We start from the raw sequence: 27,221 nt of genomic DNA on the forward strand, positions 1-27,221 counted from the left end.
TTCCAGATGGAGGTGAAAAAGCTGGTGATTGCAAACATCAGAAGCCTCTAAAGCTACAATGGTAAATTATTTAAAAGTCCAGCCAGATGTCCGCATTGCCAGTAATGTCAGAACAAGAGGATATTGACTGAATTGGTGGAAAGGATTTAGGCTAGCTATGAAGGATTCCCAAGATGGCTGTTGGCGTAAAGTTCTTAAACACGGAATAACTTCTCGTCTCAAATTATGGAAAATGTAAGTGTGCCTCAGGGCATAGGATGAGCTTTTTAAGATCCTTCTCAGGTTTACAAATAACCTTGAAAGTGTGCTCCACATTTGTGCAAGTTTTATTTTTTTTCTTTTTATTTTTTTTTGGAGACGGAGTCTCGCTCCACTCTGTCGCCCAGGCCCTGGTGTGATCTCGGCTCACTGCAACCTCCACCTCGTTGGTTAAAGCAATTCTCCTCCCTCAGTCTCCTGATCTGTTGGAACTACAGGCACATGCTGCCACACCTGGCTAATTTTTGTAGTTTAGTAGAGACAGAGTTTCACCTTGTTGCTCAGGCTGGCCTCGAATTCCTGAGCTCAGACGATCCGCCCGCCTTGGCCTCCCAAAGTGCTGGGATTACAGGAGTGAGCCACCACGCCCAGCTGGTTTTTTTCTTTATGAGCTCTTTCTTCTTCATTCATTTCTATTTCTTCCTTCACAGGTCTAATAACATAAAATGGATTTTAACTCTCTGTTATAATGATCTCTAAAACTGATCTATTCTTTAGTTATAATCATTAGCAATTACTATTCTTTTTTGACAGCTCACCCATGGTGATGGTGAGTGCTGCCTCTTGTGATTAACTGCTATCAAGGATGCACCTCCACAACAGAGTATGAGACAAGGAAGCAGAAGTGGCTCAATATGAAAAATACATGTAATAGTAACTATCATTTATTGATTATGAGTTAGGAACTATTCTAAACAAAGTACCCATTTCGTGTCACTTAATTCTCACACAGCCCGTTTCTCAAAGGAAAACTCTGTGGCACAGAGATCTTAAGTAAACTGTTCACGGTTATATGTATAGTAAAGAAAGGAACCAGAGTTCCAACGGGGGCATTCTAGTTCTAGAATCTGTGCATTCAAATTCTATGCCATGCTGCCTCCTGAAATGGCCATGGAGAAGTTGTGCGATACAGAGTGGTACATGCTCCAGGATTAAAGTATCGAAGGGATGTTTCTGAACCAGAAGAAAGGGAGAGTTGAGAGACAGAATGAACAAGTGGTAGGAGTGGTTGATGGGAGTATATTGCCCTCCTTGGAAGGGGATGTTCAGAGAATCTGAATACAGCCAATTCGGCCATTCCGTTTGGCAGAGTCTCGCCTCTCACAAGGATGTGAGGCTGCTGAGAACTGTGAGGTGCTAGAGAATAGTGGGTGTTGTTTCTATGCAGTTGCCAGCCCTAGTTCTTTTCCTACATAAAGGTCACACTGAGTTCTCTTCTATGAGCAAATACTGTACTTAGCATTCGGTTAAGAGGATCTAAGCATATGTGTGAAGCTAGTCTATGTCCATTAATTTGCCAGGGTAAGAAGATGACTTTGTGGGCATCTATCTTATCTCCCTGAGTAGAGCAGGGGGCTGGTTTTATATGCTAGGCACATATTAAATACTTGTTGGTTGACTGAAGAAAGCAGAAGGGTTTCTGTGGCAAGATTGAGGGGTATGATGTGGTCAAGGAACAAAATAGGAAACAGATTCTGTTGACAGCCAAGGAAAACACCATCCTCCTGTCCCTGCAGGCAAAAATGAGCACTTTTCCCTGACAGCTGGGCAGCAGCCCTCCACCCTCACTAGGGCTGCCTCTATCTGAAGGACTTGCCAGCAGCTCTGCCATTTGTTAGCTGTCATATCTAGATAGAGCAAAGGGTTTAACCTTTTGGAACCTCAATTATGTCACCAGTAAAATAGGGAAAATACAAATGTCTATCATTAAAGAGAGTATGAAAATAAATGAGAGAATATCTGTAAAATACCTGTATGGTGCCTGTACCATTGAGATGTAATTAAAATAACATGAGATTAACAGGAGATGAGAATGATTAACTCAATAGAGTGACTCATTTTTCATCCATTGATGGTTGACTTAACGTCCCTTTAATCTTGAGTGAGCAGGTAATTAGACACTCCATTGTCTAAAGGAATGACTTAGTGGGTTGGTTCTCTTTGATTTGAGAGTGAGAATTGTTACTATCAGATAGAATGTGCTTGAGTTTGGGGGACCAACTGTGCATGGGCCGTTTAGGTTCTGCCAGTGGCAGAAGTCCCTTAATGTGTAGTCTGTGGCCAGGGTGATAGACAAGAACAGAATCAGTGTAAAGGTCATGGAGAGGCCCGAGAGTGGTCACCGTGAGGACAGGGCTCCAGGGAAAATGCCCTGGTCCAGGCAAGGACAGAAGAGGTGAAGTAAAGATCGGTGGCAGTTGCCATGACTACACCAGGCATATGAGAAATGATATCTAGATGGGCTGTCTGCTATAGCTGGGAGCTGGGCAGATGGCACTGGAGGGCTCCATTCAAGCAAATAACTTTCTGATGAAGGGTGACTTGTTAGTAATGATGACTAATGTGCTTTATTTTCTTTTCTTTTTTTCTTTTTTTTTTTTTGGAGATGGAGTCTTGCTCTGTCGCCCAGGTTGGAGTACAGTGGTGCAATCTCAGCTCACTGCAGCCTCCACCTCCCAGGTTCAAGCGATTCTCCTGCCTCAGCCTCCTGAGTAGCTGGGACTACAGGCGTGCACCACCACAGTCGCTAATTTTTTTGTATTTTTAGAAGAGGCAGGGTTTTATCATGTTGGCCAGGCTGGTCTTGAACTCCTGACCTCTGGTGATCCATCCACCTCGGTGTCCCAAAGTGCTGGGATTACAGGCACAAGCCACTGCACCCGGCCAGCAAATGTTTTCTGATAGATGAAGGTGGTGGAAAGACACCAGTCACATGGAGGGTCATTTGATAAGTCTTGGCCACTTTGGAATCACCTTCTGGAGCAGCATCAGTGACTCAGGAAGCCAACATTTGAACGAATTTTCAGGGGCTTCTGGCACTGGCATCACCATGAAGAAAATATGCAAATGCCAAAGAAAGGAAACCTGTTTTTTTGACATCTTCCTGTCTCTCACTCCCAATATCCAATGCTCCCTGATATTATAAACTCACCCCAGGAGCTCACATGGCCCTCACTGCACAGTGCCCATTCCAGGAGGGTGGCTGACTTTCACCTTATGAAATACTGCATACTGAAGTATGAACAACTGAATGCTTCACTGTTCCCCAGGAGCGATGTGCATTTTGAAAGAGAAGTGTGTTAATCCAGCTGGAATTTGCCTGGATAGTGGAGTCTTCCCAGCTGGGGAGGTCTTCGGCAGGACATTTTCCTTCTTTATGCTGCAGCCTCTTCATGGCAACATTCAGAAAGAACTTGCTCACCCTTCTACCACCAAATCTGCCAGCCCACTTGCACCTTTAGCCACATCCCGTTACAGTGGGTGGACAGCCCGGGATCTCTTCTAAGGCCTGTCCTCCCATAGCACCATACCCCCAGCCCCATTTGCCCTACAAGGACATCATTTCTGTCCCCATTCTCTCTTGGTTCATTCTCATCATCAACAAACAGTGTAAAAGTATTTTTTAAATCATCGTACACATATTTTGGAAAAAAGGGCATAAACTCCTCTTGACCCTATAGCCTCCTTTAGCTGCTACAGTCCCCCTGCTCTCTCCCCTTTCCAGCAAACACTGTCTGCTTCCTCTTGTCCCATCAGCTCTTGAACTGACTCTTTTCAGGCTCCATCCCCACCACTCCACCACCTTCATCTATCAGAAAACACTCGCTGGCCGGGTGCAGTGGCTTGTGCCTGTAATCCCAGCACTTTGGGAGGCCGAGGTGGATGGATCACCTGAGGTCAGGAGTTCAAGACCAGCCTGGCCAACATGGTAAAACCCTGCCTCTACTAAAAATGCAAAAAATTAGCGACTGTGATGGTGCACGCCTGTAGTCCCAGCTACTGAGGAGGCTGAGGCAGGAGAATCGTTTGAACCTGGGAGGTGGAGGCTGCAGGGAGCTGAGATTACACCACTGCACTCCAACCTGGGCGACAGAGCAAGACTCCATTTCCAAAAAAAAAGAAAAAGAAAGAAAAGAAAAGAAAGCACATTAGTCATCATTACTAACAAGTCACCCTTCATCAGAAGGTTACATCCACTCATGCCAAGGCCACCTCCATGTGGCCACATCCAGTGACCATCTGTCTGCCCTCAGCTCCCTGGTTGAACATGTCAGCAGCATTTGAGTAGCTGACCTCCTTTGCTTTCAAGAAACTTTTCCTGCTCTTGGTTCTTTTCCTATCTCCCTAGCCAGATTTTCCTACTTCTCCCTTACTGATTCCTCCTAATTTCCTCCATCATGAAGCACTGGAGTGTCCCAGGGTTCAGTCCCACAGGTCTTTCCTGTCTTCTTGCACTTCCTTAGTGATCCTCAACATCCTCTGACCTTAACTGATGGAGAGCCAGTGACTCCCAAAGTTGTGTCTCCATTCCATGCCTCTACGGCACTCTGGACTTACATAACTGCCTCATTGCCACCTCAACCAGGGTGTCGAAGGAGCATCTCAAACTTTGCAAGTCCTCAAACAAACTCCTGATCTGTCCCCTGAAACTTCCTCCTTCCTTAACTGTTGTCATTTCAGTAAATGACAATTCCATTCTTCCAGTTGCTCAGGCCAAATCCTTCTATCTATTCCTGACTCCTGTTTTCCTCTAACACGCCAAATCTAGCCTGCAGTCAAATCCCATTGGCCCCACCTTCTAAATACATTCCAATTTGGATCACTTCTCACCACCTCCCCACCATCACCTGTGTCTAAGACATTAGCCCTCATCTGGACTATTGAAGTCAACTCTTGCATGATTTCCCTGCTTCCATTCTTGTTCCCCACCCCACTTCTATCTGTTCACCCCACATTAGCCAGAATGATCTTTTAAAAATGTATGTCAGGCCAGGCATGGTGGCTCATGCCTGTAATCACAGCACTTTGGGAGGCCAAGGTGGGCAGATCACCTGAGGTCAGGAGTTCAAGACCAACCTGGCCAACATGGTGAAACCCCATCTCTACTAAAAATACAAAATTAGCTGGGCGTGGTGGTGCATGCCTGTAATCCCAGCTACTCGGGAGGCTGAGGCAGGAGAATCACTTGAACCTGGCAGGAGGAGGCAATTCAAGATCGAGCCACTGCACTCTAGCCTGGGCAACAGAGTGAGACTCTGTCTCAAAAATAAATAAATAAATAAATGTACGTTAGATATATTTCTTCTGCTTAAATCTCTCCAGGGCATTTTCACTTCATTCAGAGCAAAATACAAAGTCCTAAATAAGGGCTACATTGCTCTGTGCAATCTGAGACCACCCCCCCTGCAACTTTTCCATTTCATCTCTCCTCCTCACTCACTTCTCTCCCACTACACAAGCTCCCTTGCTATTCCTTGTGCATAGACTAAGCTGACTCCTGCCTCCCTGCCTGATCCTTGCTTAGCCTCTGCCTGGAAAGTTCTCACCACTGGGATCCACATGGCCCTCCGTGCCAAGCATCTATTCTGTATAACAAACCACCCCAAAACTCAGTGCTTAAAACAATAACAATTTTTATTTTACTCTTGAGTTTTCAATTTCGGCAGGGATCTGCAGGTTAGCTCAACTCTGCACCCCTTGGCTTCAGTTCCAACAGCTAGGTGGCTGGGTTTGCTCACTCCCATGTCTGGGAGTTGAAGTTGGCTGTCCTAAAGGACCTCAGTTGGTGTCCCAAACACCGACACCTGTCTTTCCATGTGGCTGCTTACCTCCCTTCAGAATGTTGATGGTTTTCCAGGGTGAGCACCACAAGGGACCAGGTGAAGTGAATGGCCTCTTAGGAGTTGGCCTCAGAGTCACATAACGTCCCTTACACTGGAGTCACAGGTGCACCCAGGCTCGAAGAGAAGGAACACAGACCCCACCTCCTGAGAGAGGAAAGTCAACATCACGTGGCAAGAGTATGTGTGATAAAAGATGCTAGTGTGGCCACATTCTTTTTCCTAACCTTGTTCTGATAAACTTATACGAAATAAACTCCTGTGAGAATATGGTCCATCTCTTTACCTTGATATAATCTTATTCATAAAATTCTTTACCACATTCAAATGTTCCATAAATACTTGTTAAATAAGAGAATACATCATCATCACAACCAAAATGATGGCAGGTAATGGTTATTGAGAGTTTTCTATGTGCCAGGGACTAATAAAAATACTTACACATAGTATCTCCATTAATTTCCCCAATAACTCAAGGAAATACGTACCAGAGCTCTTATTTTATTGACGAGAAAACTGAGGCTCAGACAAGCTGACACAGCTGGTAAGAAGTAGGGCTGAGGTACAGGGCTAGGCAATTCATCACGCTGTGGGTTGGAGTTAGGTGGACCAAGGCACATGTGTTTGTCCTCATCGCAGTCTTGAAGGAGAAGCTGGTTGCCAGGGCCAAGGTGGCCAAGGTGGCTCTAGCTGTGGCTGGAGGTGCAAGAACAGCCCTGGGCATTCCCTCAGTGGTCCTGTGGGCAGTGAGTGGGTATGTCTGTCCGTGTCGTTTACTTTTCCCTTCCACTGCCTCCTTTCTTTCCAGTCAGGGTGACCGTCGACGCCATCTCTGTGGAAACTTCCCAGGACGTTCTTCGGGCTTCGCGGGGAAAGAGTGTCACCCTGCCCTGCACCTACCACACTTCCACCTCCGATCGAGACGGACTTATTCAATGGGATAAGCTTCTCGTCACTCATACGGTAAGGATACTTTACAAGTTCAGGCAGCATGGGAATGATTATCACCTGACCAGGGCCTCTTAGAAGGCAAGCACTATGAAGTCTTTCCATAAATGATAGAATAAACACTAGCACCCAGGCTGGAGTGGGTGAGGAGGGAGTAGTGAATGTTGGACTCATGGAGGGCCAGAGTATGTCACCTTTATTTTGAAAATGTCACCTGCCCCTAAAATATCTTTCTGGTGGCCAATCTCAAATGACCTAAATTGTATCATGCGAGTCAGCCACGCCTTTTGATTAGCATAGCCCTAGCTCTGAGGCCAAATTTTATTTTATGGGGTTTCCTTCCTGTTTGGATTCTTTTGGGAAGTGTGGAGGAGTTTTGTTTTTTTTTCTATTTCTATTTTTAAATAAATAATATAATCTCATGGTTTGAAAATCAAAACCTCATAAGAAGTATGGATTGAGAAGGCTCATTCCCATCCCTGCTTCTCCTGTCTCACCCACCCTCTTCCCACACCCTCATCCTCTATCCCCCACTCTCCTCCACCCCCGGGCAGGGCATATACAAGCATGGATATATGTTTTTATAGATGTATTTGCATATATGAATATGTATATTTACATATACTACACACATACTATTTTGCATTCGACTGTTAATACGTCTTGGGCTCTTTGTGTATATAATTATATTTATCTATCTCATTTTTCAACATTTGCATAAGGCATTTCAATTTATGAAGGTACTATATGTACCGTGAATGGACATTTGGTTTGTTTCTTATATTTTGCTGCTACAAATAATGCTGCATAAATATAAATAACCTTATATGTACCTCTCCCTATATATACATATATATAATAAATTATTAAAACTCTGGGTCAAAGGGTATGTGAATTAAACATTTTGATAAATAACATCAAATTGTTCTCATTAAATGTCTCCCAATCTTTATTTTCACCACCAACAGTGAAGACACCTATTTCTCCAACACAGAGCATTCTCAAACTGTTTGCTATTTGCCAGTCTGATCAGTGAAAAAGCATCTCATTCATCATCAAATTAACATTTCTTTAATTATAAGAAGTAGAGCATCTATTCATAAGTTTAAAAGTGAGGTCTCCTTTTGAAATGCAAATGTGCCTGGCAGAGATAAGCATTAGGTCCCCGACCACTTAGAGGGGAAAGACATAGCTTTTTCCCTAACAGGAAAGAAGGGGTGGCCTAGAACAATCAAGGCCTCCAGTGGCAGGACGGATGGCGAAAGAGAGCAAGTCTTGGTCAGATGCACCAAGGGATCATGATGGGCCATAGCCACCTGTCCCGACTGCTCCCAGAGGCCCAGGGTAAAATCCCAGAGAGGGGAGCTGCTGCCTTGAGCTTGTAGGAGCGAAAGGGCACCTTCTCTTGCCATCACACGTGTTTGGCAGGCCAGACATGAGGTCTCTGCCTGACAGTTTTCTGGGTGTTAAGGTAGATACTAAAGTTATTTTATTGACTGCTGGGTCCCTTACTTCCAGAAGGATTTCAGGCAATTGCCTTGAGACCCTGCAAGAGTACAGAGAAAGGGATTTAAATATGGCCCCTCGAGGAGATTACTGTGACAGGTCCTAGCAGTTCTTCTAGCCTGGGGGAGATCCAGGGAGGGAGGCTTAGGATATCTTTGATGGGAGGAGGGTTAGTGGGCGGAGGGTCCTGGGCAGAGCCATTCAGGGTCAGAAAAGAGCAGAGCTGGGAAAGACCAGTATCCATGGACTGATCCACAGCCCGAGACACCTTTGCATCTCCCATCTTGTTTCTCCCTCGCTTGTCAGCTAAGCTTCCTGAAAGAGCTGTCTGCCTCAAGCAGGTCTGTTGCCTGTGGTTGGGCAGATTGCACCCTGCACAAGGGTATGTGCTGTGTTAGCCAAGCCATGTATCCTAGCACAGGTTGTAGAGCCCCTTATTCTAATGTTGCACAAAGCGCACTGCACGCACAGGTGTCAGACTTGACATCGGGTCTCCACATTCTCTCTGTCCATCATGGTCTGGCTTCTATACCTAACGCTCTACAGAAATCAACAGCAACCTCTTTTTTCACTCAATTCAGTACACTTCATTCAGTCATCTTATTTCATCTCTTATTAGCATTTCACACCGGCAGCCAGTTTCTAACCTTGGAGTCTTCTTGTCTTGACTTTCTGGCAGTCTTGTCTTGGCTTTTCCTCTTAGCTCTCTGACCTCTCCTTGACCCTTCGAATGAAGTAACTTGGAGACTTGCCATTTCTCTACTTATTTATCCCGGGTGGCTTCATCTAGCCCATGTCTCAGTGAACATCGACATGTTGTTGGCTCCCAAACCTTCATCCCCAGTTGCACTAAACTGACCCGTCTGGCTCTTACTGACTCCTCCACCTACATGGATCTCCCACTGACACTCCAGACACCCCACACATAAAGAGAACACATTGTTTATTCGTAAAACATTACCTTCCTTTGTGTTTCCTCTCTTGGAAATGACATCACCAAATATCCAAGCCAAAAAACTCTTACCCTGGAGGTCTGCCGTTCCCTAACTCTGTCCATCGGATCTTTTCCTGGTTTCATGGTCTCATTGGTGCCCACCCTTTCATACTCCTCAAATTCATTTCATTCTTTCCATCTGCATTGCCCATCATTTTTTAACAGAATTGTTAAACTGATTTCTTAACCGGTCCCTTTTCTCCTTCCAAGTCACTTTCCATCCCGTGTTGAGAGCTGACTTCCTAAATACATGGCTCTCTAGTGCTTCAGGGTAAATGCAAACTGTTTAGTCCCATATACACAGTGTCTGAGACCTGGCATTGTAGAATCTCCGGACTTCAGGCTCTGGAGCCAGAATGCCCGGTTTGAACCTCAGCCCTGTCATTTACTTAAACATGTGAACTTGGGGGAGGCATTTAACTTCTTGGTGCCTTGGCTTCCTCATTTGTAAAATGAATATAATCATATACCTACTTCAGGGGTGTTGTGAAGATTCCATGAGATAATACATACCAAGTGCATAGACTGGTACCTAGCACATAGCATACACTCAATAAATAGCAGCTATGATCTTTATTGCTACCTGCCCAAGCTCACCCTCTCACTAGTCTCTCACTCACACACTTAACCTCCATTCATACTGAACGACTGGGGTTGATATGTTGCTTCCCACATCTAATTCTTTCTCTGTGGTTCTTCCTTTGCCTGAAATGCCCAACACCTTTATCTTACTCCAACACTTACTCTCCCAATACCCCCAGCCCTTTGCCTAGCTAATTCTTAGTTGTTTTTAGGATTCGAGGCAACTGTCACCTCTCCTAGGAAGCCTCCCCTGACTTCCCAGTCTGGAAGTGATACTTTCTTCTGGGGTCCTAGAGATAATCATAAGATGTCGTAAGGTTTGTTTGTCTATCATTTCCATCACTCTTTGGGTGCAGAATTCGTGAGTTATCATCTTTGAATGTCAGACACCCAGTAGGTGCTCAGTTATAATAATGGCTAGCACTTCTAGAAACTTAACATGTCACACAACGCCCTAACTGCTTTGTGTATATTACTACTTTAATTCTCACTACAGTCCTGTGAGGCAGGTGTTATTGTCATCATCTCCATTTTGTAGAATTGTGAACAGAGTCACAGGTCGAGCATTTTGCTCAAGGTCATATAATTAGTACATGGCAGAAGGGGGATTTGAATTGAAGCAGTCCAGCTTGAAAGTCTGTGATTTTAGCCATTACCACATACAATTTAATAAATGATGAGTTTATCAATCAATCAGTACATTCCAAAGGCAAGAGTCAAGTAAATAAAGTGGGTTTGGCAGCCAAGGCTGGCTGCCCAGCATGATGCCTGGTACATGGAAGGTGCTCAGTAAATACTGGCAGACTGAATGAGTGAGGAAGTGAGGATAGGCTATGGAGAAAACGGAATGCATGAGAGAGATGCCAGAGACTGCAAGAGATGAAGGTGCTGGGATCCCGGATGGACCCATTTACCCACATGTGTCCTGCGGTATGAACTGCCTAACTTCTTTCAATATTTTCATTTTAAAAATAAATGAAAAAAATATATAATAAAAGAAATCCACAAATGGGTAGCACATATGCGAGCTATTTGTTCTGAGGTGTTGGCATGTCTGTGCTTCTGGGCCCTGGAAACCGGGGGATGAGGGTAGTCAGGGCAGGCTGGAAGCACCAGGCAAGGGCCTTTGGGTGAAGACCTAGTGCCATTTCTTCTCTCTCCAGGAAAGGGTGTTCATCTGGCAGTTTTCGAACAAAAACTACATCTATGGTGAGCTTTATAAGAATCGTGTCAGCATATCCAGCAATGTTGAGCAGTCCGATGCCTCCATCACCATTGATCAGCTGACCATGGCTGACAATGGCACCTACGAGTGTTCTGTCTCGCTGATGTCAGATCTGGACGGCACCACCAAGTCACGTGTCCGCCTCTTGGTCCTCGGTGAGTGTCTTCATGTCTTTCAGGAGTTGTAGGAAGAGGGTAGGCTGGTGGCAGCACAGGGAGAAGAGCCCAGGTGTTGAGACGAAGCCAGAGGCGGCAACAAGGAGCTAAGACTCCTCACCTTGTCCAGGCTGTCTTCAGCACAGGGACCGTTCCTCCCTTTGGAACCAAACACTATTCTGAGTTCTCCGCCAATGGCCAACAGTTCTCGAGGACAGAGAAGGCCGATTTGGAGTGGGCCCTTGCTGTCGGTGTCCTTTCCTCCACACCAGCTCCTCTTTTTCATACCATACTTATTACAAAGATAAAGGAAAATCTTAAATCCTATTGCAAAGACTCATTGTGCCTTAACTGGGTGCTCAGAGGGCCACACCGTGATTGTCTTATATCTTTCCCTGCCGTAACTTTGGCTACCCAGCAGAAATTCTTCATGCCACCATCTGCTCACCCCCATCCCTCAACAGATACTCCATCAATCAGGTTCCACTCCCTTTGAAATGTGTCCCAAGATAACATTATTTTCACAGGAATGACTTATTATTGGAATTTATAGTTTGGGAAGAATCTGAAAGATCACCTACTTTAATATTCTCATTTTGTAGATGAGGCCCAGAGAAAGGAAGGAACTAACTCAAAGTCAAATTGTTACTGGAAAATAACTGTTATTTAATGAGCTCTTAGTCTATGTCCAATATAAGAAATGGCACCTCTGCTGGGAGGTAGCAATGCTTTAAACCAAAACAAAGATCTTTTTTCCTTCCTCCTTTTGCATACTTGATTGCATTTCATTTTTAATTAATATGTTTAATTTAAATTAAATTTATTTTAAAATTTAATTTAATTAATAATTAAGATATTTTTATTGCATAAGGTGGTTGCCCGACATTTTGAAAGCATTATAGTGAGTCCAACTATACAACTATGCAAACTAGCATCATATAAAGAATAACTAAGGTCTCCTTCCACCCTACCCTCTAGAGAGGTAGCCAATGGCAGCACAGGTTGGTATTCCATATTTTCCTCATGTCCTTTCAACACACACACACTGTTGCATACTTTTCTCTTTTCCTTTCTTTCCTTTAAAAAAATGGAATCATGTTATAAAGATCACTGTGCGTTTTTTCTTTCTGACCTTGTTTCATGCACATTTCTCCAGATCAGCACATGCCGATCTACCGATTAACAGCATACATTCCATCACATGGAGGTACCATGATTTATTCAAGTGTTCCATACTGATGAATATTCAGGCTGTTAACATTTTTTTGTATGAACAATACTACAATAGACATCCCATACACATACGTACATATGTATGTTAGGGGTCCCTTAAATAGGTCTCATTTCCTTTGGGCAATGGAAGTATTAATGCACACTCCCCTGAAATCCTCCACATAAGCATTATATAAATGCTGATCCCTCTTCCTCCCAACCAGGGCCAGAAGGATACAAATTTAATCTGAGATTATGGAACTTGGTGAAACCAATGTTTTATTTTTTTAAAAAAGAAGGGTCGGGTGCGGTAGCTCACGCCTGTAATCCCAGCACTTTAGGAGGCCGAGGCAGAGACCAGCCTGAGCAACATAGCCAGAACTCCTCTCTACAAAAATAAAAATAAAAAAATTAAGGTGGAGGATCTCTTGAGTTGGGGAGGTGGAGGCTGCAATGAGCCGTGATCGAGCTGCTGCTCACCCACCTGGGTGACAGAGACCGGCCTCAAAACAAACAAGCGAGCAAGCAAACAAACAAAAAACGTAGAGAAAAGAAAAAGCCCATTTTTTAATGCACTCTAAGAAACAAGTTTAAATTATATACATATAAACATATATAAACATAAATAAAAACATATATAAACATTCACACACACGTTTTCTTTCCTAATGGCTTTGCAGCTAGGCTATTTTAAGGCAGCCGGCCCACTGGGGCTGGATGACCTCAGTAAACCGAGGCGAGCATGAAGCTCCCAGCCCGGCAGTCCCTCAGCCCGCGCCTCGGCGCGGCACGCGTGGTCTCAGTCTCGGTCTCGGCTGGGAAAACTGGGGCTCCAGGACCCGGGACCCGGTGCTCCGGCCTCTGGCGCCCCCTGACGTCTGTAGCGGGAGTCGCAGGCTTCGGAGAGGCCTTGGCACCCGACTGGTTCCGTTTCCCCTCCCTCCCTATCACTGCTCCTCCAGTGAATATTCAGGTAACATCTGCATTCTGCTGGGGAGGTTAGACTGATAATGCACCGAGCCCCCCGGAGGTCTCACGGGCCCCACATGTGTGGAAGGACGATTTGATCTGTTAAAGATCTGTTTGATCGGAGGTCCTACCTGTTTTTGATGGTGGAAGGCTGAGGAGAGAGACCTTAGTGAGGCAACTGGACAGGGTGACAGCAGGGGTTCCTGGGTGAGGCCAGAGGGTTTAGGGACTGAGAACTGACACATTCCACCCTAAGGCTGATCTCTTTGGGAGTGGCTGGTCACTTCTTTGCCATTGTCTGTACCTCTGCCTCTGGAGACAATTAAGGATTTGCTTTCAGCAGTTTTCCCTTAGAAAATGGTGGTTTCAGCAAAGCTGTAACAGTTTTTGGATGCATTCAGATGCCTTTGCGTGCTCTGTAGATGCCAGTAGGCCTCAGTTACTTCTCTTCCCTTTTTTGTCTTTTATCCCAAAGAAACCTGGTTGTAGAAAGGCTCTACTGTAAGTCATGCACACTTGGGGTGACTTTGGGGACACCTGGGACTCCTCAGGTGGGATTGGTGTTTTGCCCACTCTCCAATTGTGGAATAAAGCCTTTGCTTCCTATTCAAGGCATTCCTGGGAAAAGGCTGAATGGTTTGGATGTGTGGAGAGGGATGCTCCCGTACCTCTGAAAAGCTCAAGCGATAAAGCTTGGCTCAGCAAGCCCATCCTAGGGGTCGTCTGGGAAGTGGTGTTCATCTTCTCTTGTTCCCCGGGGACCTGCTTGTTGGCTGCTGTAAGAGTGGTCCTTAGGCCACAGCCTCCCCCTCCCCACACTGCACCAGTCCCAGGGTCTGGTCCAGGATAGATGAGGCCCGGCCTTGAACTTTGGACCTCTTACGTTTAGGAACCATCCAAGGGAAAGTGACAATCAGGGAGGGCCTCTAATTTCTCTCATGCTCGCCCTACACCTGGCCAGCCCTCACTATGGCAGCAGGAGATGTTGGGCCCACCCAACAATAGCCTGGCTCTTTCCAAGAGGAAATACTGTGGCTGCTGGACTAGAGGGGAGTGGTGTGTGTGGAAGGGTTTCTCTCAGCAGCTGCCAGGTGGGGTGGAGATCAGAATGCACTCCTGATGCTCAGCGACCATGCATCTGGATTATGGAATGGGCAACACTGTTTACTGGGCAAGCAAGCCATCCAAGGGGATGTGAATAGAAAGACGCAGAGGGGACAGGCTTGCCACCTAGGGATTCCAGGAGCAACCCTCTCTATTGTGTGTCCTCCCCTTCTCACTCCAAGGACACGACCTGAAGTCTCAAGCATGCTTCATGCAGCTTCTTGCCTCTGAGCCTTTGCACGTGCTGTTTGCTCTGCCTGGAGTACCATCACCTCTTTCTCCGACCACCACTCCCACCTCCACCACTGGCCTTGTTTACTGTCATGCTTCCTTCAGGTCACAGCTGATCTTGGGATTGGGGCTGTGTTTAGGCCTTATCTGCCCCAGCAGCCTTGCCTCCTGCCTGGTCATTGTTCAGTTACTTGTCTTTTGCCCCCACTAGATTCCTTGACCCACTCACTGTGTCCTCCAAGTGCCCAGCACTGTCAGACACACAGTAGGCACCCAGTGAAGTTTGTAGAATGAACCTAGCTCCACAATGGTGTCTTGACAATGCTGAGTGAAATCTAGGGATTCGGGCTGGGGTTGTGAGATGAGGGTAGCTGCCGTTCTGGGTAACCTCCAGTCTATGGGTTTCCCTCTCCTTATCTCTGCGCGCTCTGCCGGCTCGAGGTCCCTCAGTCCTCATCCTTCACCCTGCACAGAACTTTACTGCTGCCTGTGGGTCCGCCCAATATCCCGCCGTTATGGCAACTGCCAGTTATCGGCAAAGCACAGGAGGATTGTGCTGAACCCAGAGAGAACATTCCTAAGAAGTTAAGAGTGGAAGGCTTCAGAGATCACTTAGTCCAGGGGTAGGCAAACTAGGACCAAATCCAGCCCACAGACTGCTTTTACATTTCTAACATACTATTTAAAGAGAAAAAGTAGAAGCAACAAAGACAATATGCAGTCTGCAAAGCCTAAAATATTGCCACCTGGCCCTTTACAAAACAGGTTTGTTGTCCACTAATTTTATAGAATGGAACACTGAGGTCGAGGGGAATTGAGGATTTTCCCAAAATGGCACAGATGAATTAGTGGCAGAAGGAGCTCAGATGGGCTGGTGGAGAGTACACAGGATCTGGAGTTAGAAGAGCTGGGTTCTAGTCCCAGCTCTGCCAGGATCCACGAGCAGGTGTCCTCTCTGGGTCTCAATGTCCCCTTCTTTCTTTCTTTCTCTTTCTTTCTTTCTTTCTTTCTTTCTTTCTTTCTTTCTTTCTTTCTTTCTTTCTTTCTTTTTTCTTTCTTTCTTCCTTCTTTCTTTCTTTCTTTTCTTTCTTTCTTTTCTTTCTTCTTTCCGTCCTTCTTTCTTTCTTTCCTTCCTTCTTTCCTTCTTTCTCTTTCTTTCTTTCTTCTTTCTTTCTTTCTCTCTTTCTCTCTCTCTCTCTCTTTCTTTCTTTTTTTTTTTTTTTTTTTTTTTTTTTTGACAGTTTTGCTCTTGTTGCCCAAGCTGGAGTGCTGTGGCACGATCTTGGCTCACTGCAACCTCCGCCTCCCAGATTCAAGCAATTCTCCTGCTTCAGCCTCCCGAATAACTGGGATTATAGGTGTGCGTCACCATGGCCAGCCAGCTAATTTTTTGTATTTTTGGTAGAAATGGGGTTTCACCATGTTGACCAGGCTGGTCTCAAACTCCTGACCTCAGGTGATCCACCTACCTCGGCCTTCCAAAGTTCTGGTATTACAGGCGTGAGCCACCTCGCCCGGCCGGAACGTCCCCATCTTTCTAACAGCCATGTTCCGCTATCTTTAAAATCCCATGACTGTAAACTAGAGCACACGTGAAACCATGCCTTGGAAAGCTACTGCAGGCTCACGATGCTTCCCAGCATATGTACCACTCCTTTGTGATGGTGACAGACCACTGAGGGCATATTGGGGTGAACTGGTTTTACAGCATTCCATCTCACTACTCAACTATGGAGTTTTCTGCCTGTGAACAAACAAGGCAGTATGTGTGTGTGTGTGTGTCTGTGGGGGGGGGGGGGGGGGATGGGTGGCTGTCACCAAGCCCCACCTGCCTTATGGCTTCTCTTTGGTCTCTCCTCTATATAGTGCCACCCTCCAAACCAGAATGCGGCATCGAGGGAGAGACCATAATTGGGAACAACATCCAGCTGACCTGCCAATCAAAGGAGGGCTCACCAACACCTCAGTACAGCTGGAAGAGGTACAACATCCTGAATCAGGAGCAGCCCCTGGCCCAGCCAGGTAAGGGGGCAGTAGGGAAGGCGGGCTCCCCACGTCAAGGTGCAGCACGTGCAGCTGATTGGCTAGGGGCTGCAACTCGGGTTGACCAATCAGATCCCCCTGAAGACTGCTTGCTTCCCTACCCAATCCCTATCCCCACATCCCCCCACCTCTCTAAGCACTGGTTTCTTGTTTTTAGACAGAGTCTCGCTAGGTGGCCCAGGCTGGAGTGCAGTTGGCATGATCTCAGCTCACTGCAACCTCTTCCTCCCAGGTTCAAGCGATTCTCCTGCCTCAGCCTCCCAAGTAGCTAGGATTACAGGTGCCCACCACTATTTTTAGTAGAGACGGGGTTTCACCATGTTGGCCAGGCTGGTCTTGAACTCCTTATCTCAGGTGATCCACCCGCCTCAGCCTCCCAAAGTGCTGGGATTACAGGCATGAGCCACTGCACCCGGCCAGCACTGGTTTCTTATAATAATACCTACCTCATAGGTTCTGGCAAGAAACAAAAATGATTCATGTAAAGCGCGTAGCAGAAGCCATGGTAAATGTTAACTTGTTCTCTTTGTTCCTCATTCCTCAGTTCTCTTGGATGAAGGTGCTCTGATAAGCACTCTGTGCAAAAGCATGGGTAGGATTTTAATATGATTGTGTCCTGAAGTATACATTTGAGACCCCAAGTCTAACTCGGGGGCTCCACCCAAAGGTGGGGAATTTAACTTTCCCGTTCCTTATCCAGGCTGGTCCCTCTCAGCTGTCACGGACCCCCCACTGCCCCAGACACACCACCCTTTCATGGCTCCACACAACTGCAGCACCATGCGGCTGTAAGGGTCCCACCTTCTTAAGGGAGGCGATGGTGGATTCAGCTGTAGTTGCCAGGAGACCAGTTTTGTACTGGGCAGCTTGGTATTGGAACTTTCAGTCAGGAAACTAACTGAAAAAAAAAAAAAAAGAAAGAAAGAGCTATATAAAAATCCTACCGTCCCTTCCACACCCAGAGCCAACGGGTGTAGAGATACCCGGATGGAGTCCCAGGGCCCCTGGTGCCCATCCCTTTCCTGAGGATCAAGAAAGACAAGGCGTGCTGGGCGCAGTGACTCATGCCTGTAATCCCAGCACTTTGGGAGGCTGAGGCAGGAGGAACACTTGAGGCTAGGAATTCAAGACCAGCCTGGGCAACATTGTGAGAGCCCTGTCTCCACAAAAAGTTTTTAAAAAATTAGCTGGGCATGGCAGGACTCACCCTTTAGTCCCAGCTACTCAGAAGGCTGAGGTGGGAGGATTGCTTGAGCTCTGGAGGTCGAGGCTGCAGTGAGCCATGATCACATCACTGCACTCCAGCCTTGGTGACAGAGCAAGACCCTGCCTCAAAATAAAATAAAATGATAAAATAAAATAAAATAAATATTTTTTTAAAAAGAAAGACAAGGCCTGAAAGGTATCCATCAGATTTAGCTTCTGGGAGGTCTTTCAGTTCAGTGTAGGTGGAAAAGGGGGCCAGAGGTGGAAAGCAAAGCCAGCGGGGCACACAGCTCTTCTGAGAAGATGAGGTGCCCGGGGGTGGGGGTAGGACTGGGGGGAAGAATATCTGGTGTCCTGGATAAGCCCAGCCAGATGGATGCACACATTGGGGGTGCGCTCAATCCAGGAAGAGCTTTATCACTCGTTTGGGGGCAAATCGACTTCTTAAAAAAGTTAGTAGACACTTTGGGTTGCTGAGGTGGGTGAATCACGAGGTCAGGAGATCGAGACCATCCTGGCTAACACGGTGAAACCCCGTCTCTACTAAAAATACAAAAAATTAGCCGGGCATGGTGGCGGGCGCCTGTAGTCCCAGCTACTCAGGAGGCTGAGGTAGGAGAATGGTGTGAACCTGGGAGGCGGAGCTTGCAGTGAGCCGAGATTGTGCCACTGCACTCCAGCCTGCAGCCTGGGCAACAGAGTGAGACTCCGTCTCAAAAAAAAAAAAAAGCTAGTAGAATCCACTCGACCTAACTTAAAATAGGTCAATGTAATGTAGGTTTTCAACAAGCTTCCAGTTGTGTTTACGTATTTCTGGTATGCCTGGAATTTTTGTTGAAACCACCTGGCAGCTCTCCTGGGGCTCTGTGGCCTCCTCTTTCTGGCCTATGAATAGTCTAGTGACTCCAGCCATGGTCATGGTAGGTGTGCTGTGGACACTGGTAGTGTCTGATCTTCTTTCCAGCAAAGTGTGTATAGGGAGACCCAAAGCTGAAGGTTACAGGTGGCAAATGCTATAATAGCTTTATACTCAGTGGTGATGTAACACAGAAGATGCATAAGAAGATCAAAGAAGGTTTCTCCAAGGAGTGGGAATTGGAGTCGACAGTGGTTAAGAGCATGCCATGGGCTTGACTCCTGGCTCGGACACTTGTTAGCTGTATGACCTTGGCAAGTAACTTAGTTTCTTTGTGCCTTAGGTTCTATGTCTGTGAAATGGGCACAATGCTAGTGTTTACTTCATAGGGTTGTGAAGATTAAATAAAAGTAGATGTAAAGCACTGAGACCAGTGCCTGGTAGGTAGTAAGCACTCATTGAATGCTAAGTATTATTAGCTGTTATTTGAGTTGGGTCCTCAAGGATGAGGAAGCTTGGCATGGAGAACAGGAAGGAATCATGACTGTCTGGTGTGGCTAAGGGGTAGGGTGCATGTGTAGGTGTAGGAATGGTGGAAGACACTCTTGTTAAGAAACACAGTGATGAGAAATCATGAAGAGCCTGTGCGTCACGCCAGGGAGGTTAGTCTTTGCCCTGTAAGCCACGGGTACCTTCTGAGGAGCCCCACAAAGGGACAGCCCAGCTGCAGTTCTCTCCTGTCTCCACGGGGAGACTCCTCTGGTTGTTAGAAGCCAAAACTTAGTTCTTTCATTATCCAAAAGGGAGAATCCTGAGGACAGGAAAGGAGGTGAAAAGAGAATTGCTTCTTTAATTTGTGAAAGCTTTAATTTGGGGAAGCTTTATCCTGTCTCTAGTTAAGATTTGCTGAGTCAGAGTGGGGACCTGGGGGTGACAGAAAAGAATATGGTTAATGTCCATAACAACAAGCCCTTGCACCTCGAGACATTGTGGGGTGAGGGCGGAGTTCTCAAAGCCTTTGTTTCCACTCTGCTTCGCAGAGCCTTGGAGAAGCTGCCAATTCTGGCCAGGTGCAGTGGCTCATGCCTGTAATCCCAGCACTTTGAGAAGCTGAGGCGGGTGGATCGCTTGAGTACAGGAGTTCGAGACCAGCCTGGGCAACATGGTGAAACCCTGTCTCTACCAAAAATACAAAAATTAGCCTGGCGTGGTGGTGTATGCCTGTAGTCCCAGCTACCTGGGAGGCTGAGGTGGGAAGATCCTTGGGCCTGGAAGGCAGAGGTTGCAGTGAGCCGAGATGGCGCCACTGCAGCCTGGGTACTAGAGCCAGATCTTGTCTTTAAAAAACAAAGCAAACAAAAAATAAATAAAAAGAGAGAATCTGCTAATTCTTCTTCCTCTGTGGGTCAGCCCAAACTATTTCTGGCTTTTTAAACATTCCAGTCCACCATGGACGATTTGGAGAGGAGGGTACCTCTGCCCTCCTACATCTGAAGACAATTTCCAACATTAGAGATTCGTTCCTTTGACTAAACCCTCAGTGGAAACAAGCTAGCAGTGAAAAGAACAGGGAATCCAGAATCAGGAAACAAGAAGTCCTGACTTCTCCACTTTGGAGCTGTGAGTCACTCACAGCCTCTCTGACCCTTAGTACTTCCCTTTGAAAAAAACTGGGATTCCCCAAAAGCTGTGAAGAGGATGAGAGGAGATCCCATGTGTAATAGCTCTGAACAGACTTTGTAAGCTGTGTCCCAGGAAGCTGAGTTTCATGCACTGAAGAAACAGGAATTTGGGTATCAAGGAAGTGGGGGAGGGGGTAGTTCTGGGGCCTGGAGCACTTAAGGGGAGGAGGTTGTGAAGGGTGGGGACCAGTCCAGGGAGGATCGTGAAGGCCCTGTGTGAGACAGAGGTGGCAGCAGGGGCTTGTCGACAAGCTACGGGATTGGGTAGGGGTTGGGGGCATGCGGAAACGTTAGATCTTGTCAACGTGACATTAGCGTCTTGGTGAGACCGGAGGTTCTCTTGAGGGGAATCTCTCCGCAGCTGGAGCAGAGGAAGGTGGGAAGCGTATGACCGTCCTGTGCATTCCCCTTTCTGACCACAAGGTGTCGCCACTGCAGCGGAAACATTAGTTTTCTCCGGCTATCAGAAATTACTAGTCCCTTTCCGAAGGAAAAGGGGCTTGGGAGCCCCAGCTCGGAATCAAAGACGGTCCTGTGGCACAAGACCTGCACTGGTTCATCCCAGCAGCTTCCAGTGCACACCGTTTGCATCAGGGAGCTGGGGGAGGATAGCGCTGACTCACTGGACTAGGAAATCCCATGTTCTCCACCCTAAACAAGGCCTAGAGCTCAAAGCTGAACTCTGACAACTAAAAAAGTCCTGACTGTCTGCAATGTGCTGCCTACACTAAACCCAGAGTCCGAGCTTCACACTCTTAAGTGGTGGGGATCTGTTACGAGCTCTAGACCTCCTAAAATGCCCAGGGCCATAGAGCATTTCCTAAAGTGTGTTCCTTCAAGATGCCTCTTAAAAATAACAAATCCAATTCATTTAGCAAATGAGAGCATGAATGCCACACCCCGCTGTCAGAAGTTCCCAGTGCTCAACAGCATTGTAGGAGCTCTGAAAGGGCTGCCCTTAGAAAGATTACTTAACCCTAACTCAGTGATTCCTAAACTTGCTTTTTTAGGGACTCCTTCTCCATGCCGCGTATTAATATCACATGTAAACAATGTTCCAGAAAACATACTGAGGCGTGGAATTCTAGGATAGAAGGGGGCACATTTTATGAAGAATGAGCATCCAGAGAGTAGTGTCCTGGGGTTCACGGGAAGAATTTGAAGAAAGTACAAGTGAAAAGACTGGAAGAAAATAGCACCAAATCAAAGTGTTATTTATAGGTGATGGAATTATGAATGATTTTTATTTGTTCTCTCTTCTTTAAAGAGGCTTTCCTTGGCCCTTTGGATGAGATTAAGACCCCTTGCCATAAGCTCAGATAGTACCTCCATCTTGAACTGTAACCACCATTGTTTCATGTCTGTCTTCTTTGGGAGACTGGAAACACCAAGAGGACAGGGACCCTCTTCATCTCGTTTATAGCTGTGATCAGCAGCTAAAGATTTTCTGTATTGAATTGAATTGAAATAATAGTTTTATATCATTTATAAATTATTATAAGGAGCATACATTGCTTTTATTATACAAAATTTTACTTATATATATATATTTTTCGAGATGGAATCTCTCTTTGTTGCCGAGGCTGGAGTGCAGTGGTGCGATCTCAGCTCACTGTAACCTCCGCCACCCAGGTTCAAGCGATTCTTTTGCCTCAGCCTCCCAAGTACCTGGGACTAGAGGCGCGCACCACCATGCCCGGCTAATTTTTATATTTTTAGTAGAGACGGGGTTTCACTGTGTTGGTCAGGCTGGTCTCGAACTCCTGACCTCAAGTGATCTGCCCACCTTGGCCTCCCAAAGTGCTGAGATTACAGGCGTGAGCCACTGCACCCGGCCACAAATTTTTAAAAGAAAATTATCAATGGCTCCAGGGAGTTCTAGACCTGAAACAGGATTTTTGTTCCTGTTTTATAATTTCTTAAGTTTGTGACCTTGAGCAGTTCACTTAACTTCTTTAAGCCTCCAGTTAACTCCATGAATTAGAGATGGAAATATTGAGGATTGCTGGAAGGATGAGAGGACATCACATTTGAGCAGCACATCCGGAGAAGGAAAATCTTGAGATGCAATCTTGCAAGAAAGTGACGGTGGGGCGGAGAGAGGACTGCTCCCCTGGTTTTGCCCCTAGCACCAAGTGGCAAGAGACAAAGCTGGTATGATTGACAGGGCCAGATCTGTGACCTGAAGCTTGGACTTGTTACTGAGGATTACCTCGAGTGGTTGCTGGGCAGCCCTGAAATGTCTGAACAGAGCAGTGACAGGATCGTATTTACAATTTAGAGCGTCTCTTAGGGATGGCGTGGAACCACCTGGTGGCAGCAGGGATCAGGCAAGGCTGGCTCTGCAGCAAAATTAGAGGAGGTAGGTCTGCAGCTCCTCTCAAAATAGCAGTTATAACAAAGCATCTTGGATGGCAGGACATATGCATATGCCCAAGCACAAAGCTCTTGCTTTCAAGATGAAGAAATTCATAGGATGATAGATTGAGGGGAAAGGTCTTCCATGAGACATTCTGGTCCGTTCTCTTCGATTCAGGAGGATCAGGTGTTTTCACTCCTACTTTCCAGAGGAAGCCTGCAGCTCAAAGAAGTTAAATGGCTTGCTCAAGTGGCGGCAGATGCAGAGGAAGAGTCTAGAAAGTCTGCCTCCGTCCCACCCCAACAGCATACACATTCACCACCCCCCATACCACACACACTACACATGCAACACACACCACACACATTACACACACCACACATCACACACCGCACACCACACATCACACACCGCACACCACACACACTACACATGCGACACACACCACACATCACACACCACACACATTACACACCACACATCACACACCACACACATTACACACACCACACATCACACACCGCACACCACACATCACACACCGCACACCACACACACTACACATGCGACACACACCACACATCACACACCACACACATTACACACACCACACATCACACACCGCACACCACACATCACACACCGCACACCACACACACTACACACGCCACCACGCACACATCACACACCACACACATCACACACCATACACACTACACACACCACACACTACACACATTACACACCACATGCAACACACACCACACACCACACACATCACACACTCACCACACACACTACACCACACACCACATACACACCACACCATATGCACCACACACTACTCATGCCACACACACACCACACACAACACACACTCACCATATGCACCATACACACTACATACACCACACACACCACACTCGCCACACACACCACACATACTACACACACCACACACACACCACACTCATCACACACACCACATGCATCACACACACTACACACACCATACACACACCCCTCACATACCATACACTACACACAATACACACACTGCCCCCCATACCACACACATATACCACTCAGACACCCCAGAACACCATACGCCACACACAGGCCATACACACACCACACACACCACATACACCACACACACCACACATACCACACACTACACACTCTACACATACACACTACACACACCACACACTCACTGCCCCCCACACCACACACATATACCTCCCACACTTTACACACATTCACATACCACACACACACCACACACCACAAATACACATTCACCACCCCCATACCACACACACCCCAGAAACACACACACAACACACACAGCACACACACTCCTTATACACGCACCACACACTACATGCACACATGCCACTCTCATAGTGCACAGCACACCATACACCACCCATTCACCACATACACATCTCATATCACACACACTCCTTATGCCACATACACACACCACACATCACACCCCCATCACACACACTATACACACATACCACACATAGGCCACACACCACATACCACACACACACTACTCTCACAGAGCACAGCACACACACGCTGCACATCACTGACACACCACACACACCGACACACCACACACACCACATAACACACAGACACACACACACACCCCACACACCTCTCTCATGGCAGAAATCCAGGGATCAGAGTTTTTGATTTCCAAAGGCTTCTTTCATATGAGTCTAAACTAAGAGATTTGGTTTCTGAAGATCATAAAAGTAATAATATCTTCTGATTAGAAAGCATTTTCATGTAATACATAATGTGTATTATGTTTCCTGAGCACTTACTACATATCAGGCATTCTGTTGCGGGCTTATATTTATTATTAGTACCTCATTTTATGCTTGCAAGTACCCTGTGAGGCAGGTACTATTATTTCTGATTTTAGATGAGGAAATGGAGGTCGAATGAAGCTGAGTTACTTGCTAAAGACAAATTAATAAGTGGCAGAGCCAGGTGTCAAACCCAGGGTGCCTGACTGAATTCCGAGCACTTCACATTGTGGGCCCTGCCTGGTTTAAGCGTTCTGCAGCCCTGGAGGTGGAGATGGGGCTCCAGCCTGGAGAAGCTCAGTGGCAGAGGTTGTGCTTCCCAAGGAGTCCAGACCTCTCATTCCTGGCTGTCTCCACTCCACTGTGGTGCCTCTCTTCACTCTGACTCTTCCTCCCCTGCAGCCTCAGGCCAGCCTGTCTCCCTGAAGAATATCTCCACAGACACATCGGGTTACTACATCTGTACCTCCAGCAATGAGGAGGGGACCCAGTTCTGCAACATCACGGTGGCCGTCAGATCTCGTAAGAGCAGGCTGGGGAGGGAGGGCTGACAAAGGCCACAGCATAACTGGTGGGGGTCCAGAGAGTCAGCTGAGACCACCGTGAGGAGGAATAGGGGAGCCTCTCTAGGGCCACACACCTGCAGGTTAGCTGTGGTGACCCAGGCAGGATGACTCTGTCCCAGGCTCCCCTTACTCTGAGGCCAGTCCAGTTCCACTGCTGTTTGGAAGTAGAACCTAGGACTGACTTCCAGGACTCAGAGGCTTTGTCAGTCCCACCTGCCTAGGAGCCACTCGGTGAGCATGGAGGAAGTGCCCAGGGCAGCTGCCGCAGAGTCTGGACCACGTCCTTCTTGGGCGAGACACCAAATCTAGCTTAACGAGCTGGCCGGGCTGACACCTGAGGGCTTTTGCAGAGCCAGGGTAGCCCGGAGAGTGTTAAGATGTGAAGTGGTCCATGTGTCTCTCTCTGAACCTCCATCCTGAAGAATATTCCTGGGCCATGGCTGGTCACATTCCTCCAAGACCATGCCTTTCATGGAGTGTTACCAGAAGCCGGTAGCTGCTGCTCCCCTGGCTGGGAGGAGGCCCGGAGCTAGCTTAGAAGCTCGGCAAATGCAGCTGCTCTGTCCTCTTGCAGCCTCCATGAACGTGGCCCTGTATGCGGGCATCGCGGTGGGCGTGGTTGCAGCCCTCATTATCACTGGCATCATCATCTACTGCTGCTGCTGCCGAGGGAAGGACGACAACACCAAAGACAAGGAGGATGCAAGGCCGTGAGTGTCTGGACTGGTAGCCTGTTGGAAGGGTCTGGGGAGACTGGAAATATGCATCCCAATTCCTCACAGCCTCTTCGACTTGCAGCACCCCTTGGGGTATATCACCCCCATTTTGTGCTGACAAAACAATGACCTGTTCAAGCCATAAAATGTGCATTGCAGCCCCAGGACCTGCCTCCCAGTCCTGTGGTTTTCCAGTCTGGGAGCTCAGGGCAGGGCTTCCTGTGACATGACTAGAGCCAAGTGTGGCCTGGAGCCCCTGTCACGGGGCCAGTTCCTCCTGGGCTGGTAAAGCCAGTCTGTTCCTGTAACCCCCTCAGCTCATGCGTGGAACAAGTCTGTGGCACCTTTACTCTCAGCCCAGCCTTTCAGCCCAGTGTCCTCTGCAGCCGTTGGGTGGGGAGGAGGTCTGGAGGCTGCTCTTCCTGTAATGCGCACGAGGCCCAGCTCCCTTGAGGGTCCGACTGAGAGCAAATCCTTCCCCTCTGTCCCCCGCTGCCCTGCAGGAACCGGGCAGCCTATGAGGAGCCACCAGAGCAGCTAAGAGAACTTTCCAGAGAGAGGGAGGAGGAGGAGGAGGAGGAGGAGGAGGAGGAGGAGGAGGAGGAGGACTACAGGCAAGAAGAGCAGAGGAGCACTACTGGGCGTGAATCCCCGGACCACCTCGACCAGTGACTGGGGCCAGCAGCAGAGGGCGGCAGAGGAAGGGTTAGGGGTTCATTCTCCCGCTTCCTGGCCTCCCTTCTCCTTTCTAAGCCCTGTTCTCCTGTCCTTCCATCCCAGACATTGATGGGGACATTTCTTCCCCAGTGTCAGCTGTGGGGAGCATGGCTGGCCTGGTGACGGGGTCTCTGTGCTGATCCTGCTGACCTCCCTGTCCTGTGAAGTAACCCCCCCCGGCTGTGACACCTGGTGCAGGGCCTGGCCCTTACTCAAGACCAGGCTGCAGCCTCCACTTCCCTTGTAGTTGGCAGGAGCTCCTGGAAGCACAGCGCTGAGCGTGGGGCGCTCCCGCTCAGAACTCTCCAGGGAGGCGATGCCAGCCTTGGGGGGTGGGGGCTGCCCTGCTCACCTGTGTGCCCAGCACCTGGAGGGGCACCAGGCAGAGGGTTTGCACTCCACACATTTTTGTGGAATGAATGAAAGACTGAGTATGCTT

At 47.5% G+C, this 27,221-nt stretch overlaps 1 protein-coding gene across 1 annotated transcript; it reads left to right on the forward strand.

Annotated features, from left to right (window-relative positions):
• The first annotated feature begins 6,258 nt into the window (after positions 1-6,258).
• Positions 6,259-26,737, forward strand: GPA33 (glycoprotein A33). Its single transcript, XM_030823634.1, has 7 exons — positions 6,259-6,268; positions 6,688-6,842; positions 11,073-11,289; positions 16,672-16,827; positions 25,186-25,305; positions 25,924-26,059; positions 26,569-26,737. Exons 1-7 carry the CDS (start codon positions 6,259-6,261, stop codon positions 26,735-26,737), a joined length of 963 nt encoding a protein of 320 aa, XP_030679494.1.
• Positions 26,738-27,221: the final 484 nt, after the last annotated feature.

Source organism: Nomascus leucogenys, chromosome 12 (genome assembly GCF_006542625.1).
Source record: "Nomascus leucogenys isolate Asia chromosome 12, Asia_NLE_v1, whole genome shotgun sequence".
Lineage (NCBI taxonomy): Eukaryota > Metazoa > Chordata > Mammalia > Primates > Hylobatidae > Nomascus > Nomascus leucogenys.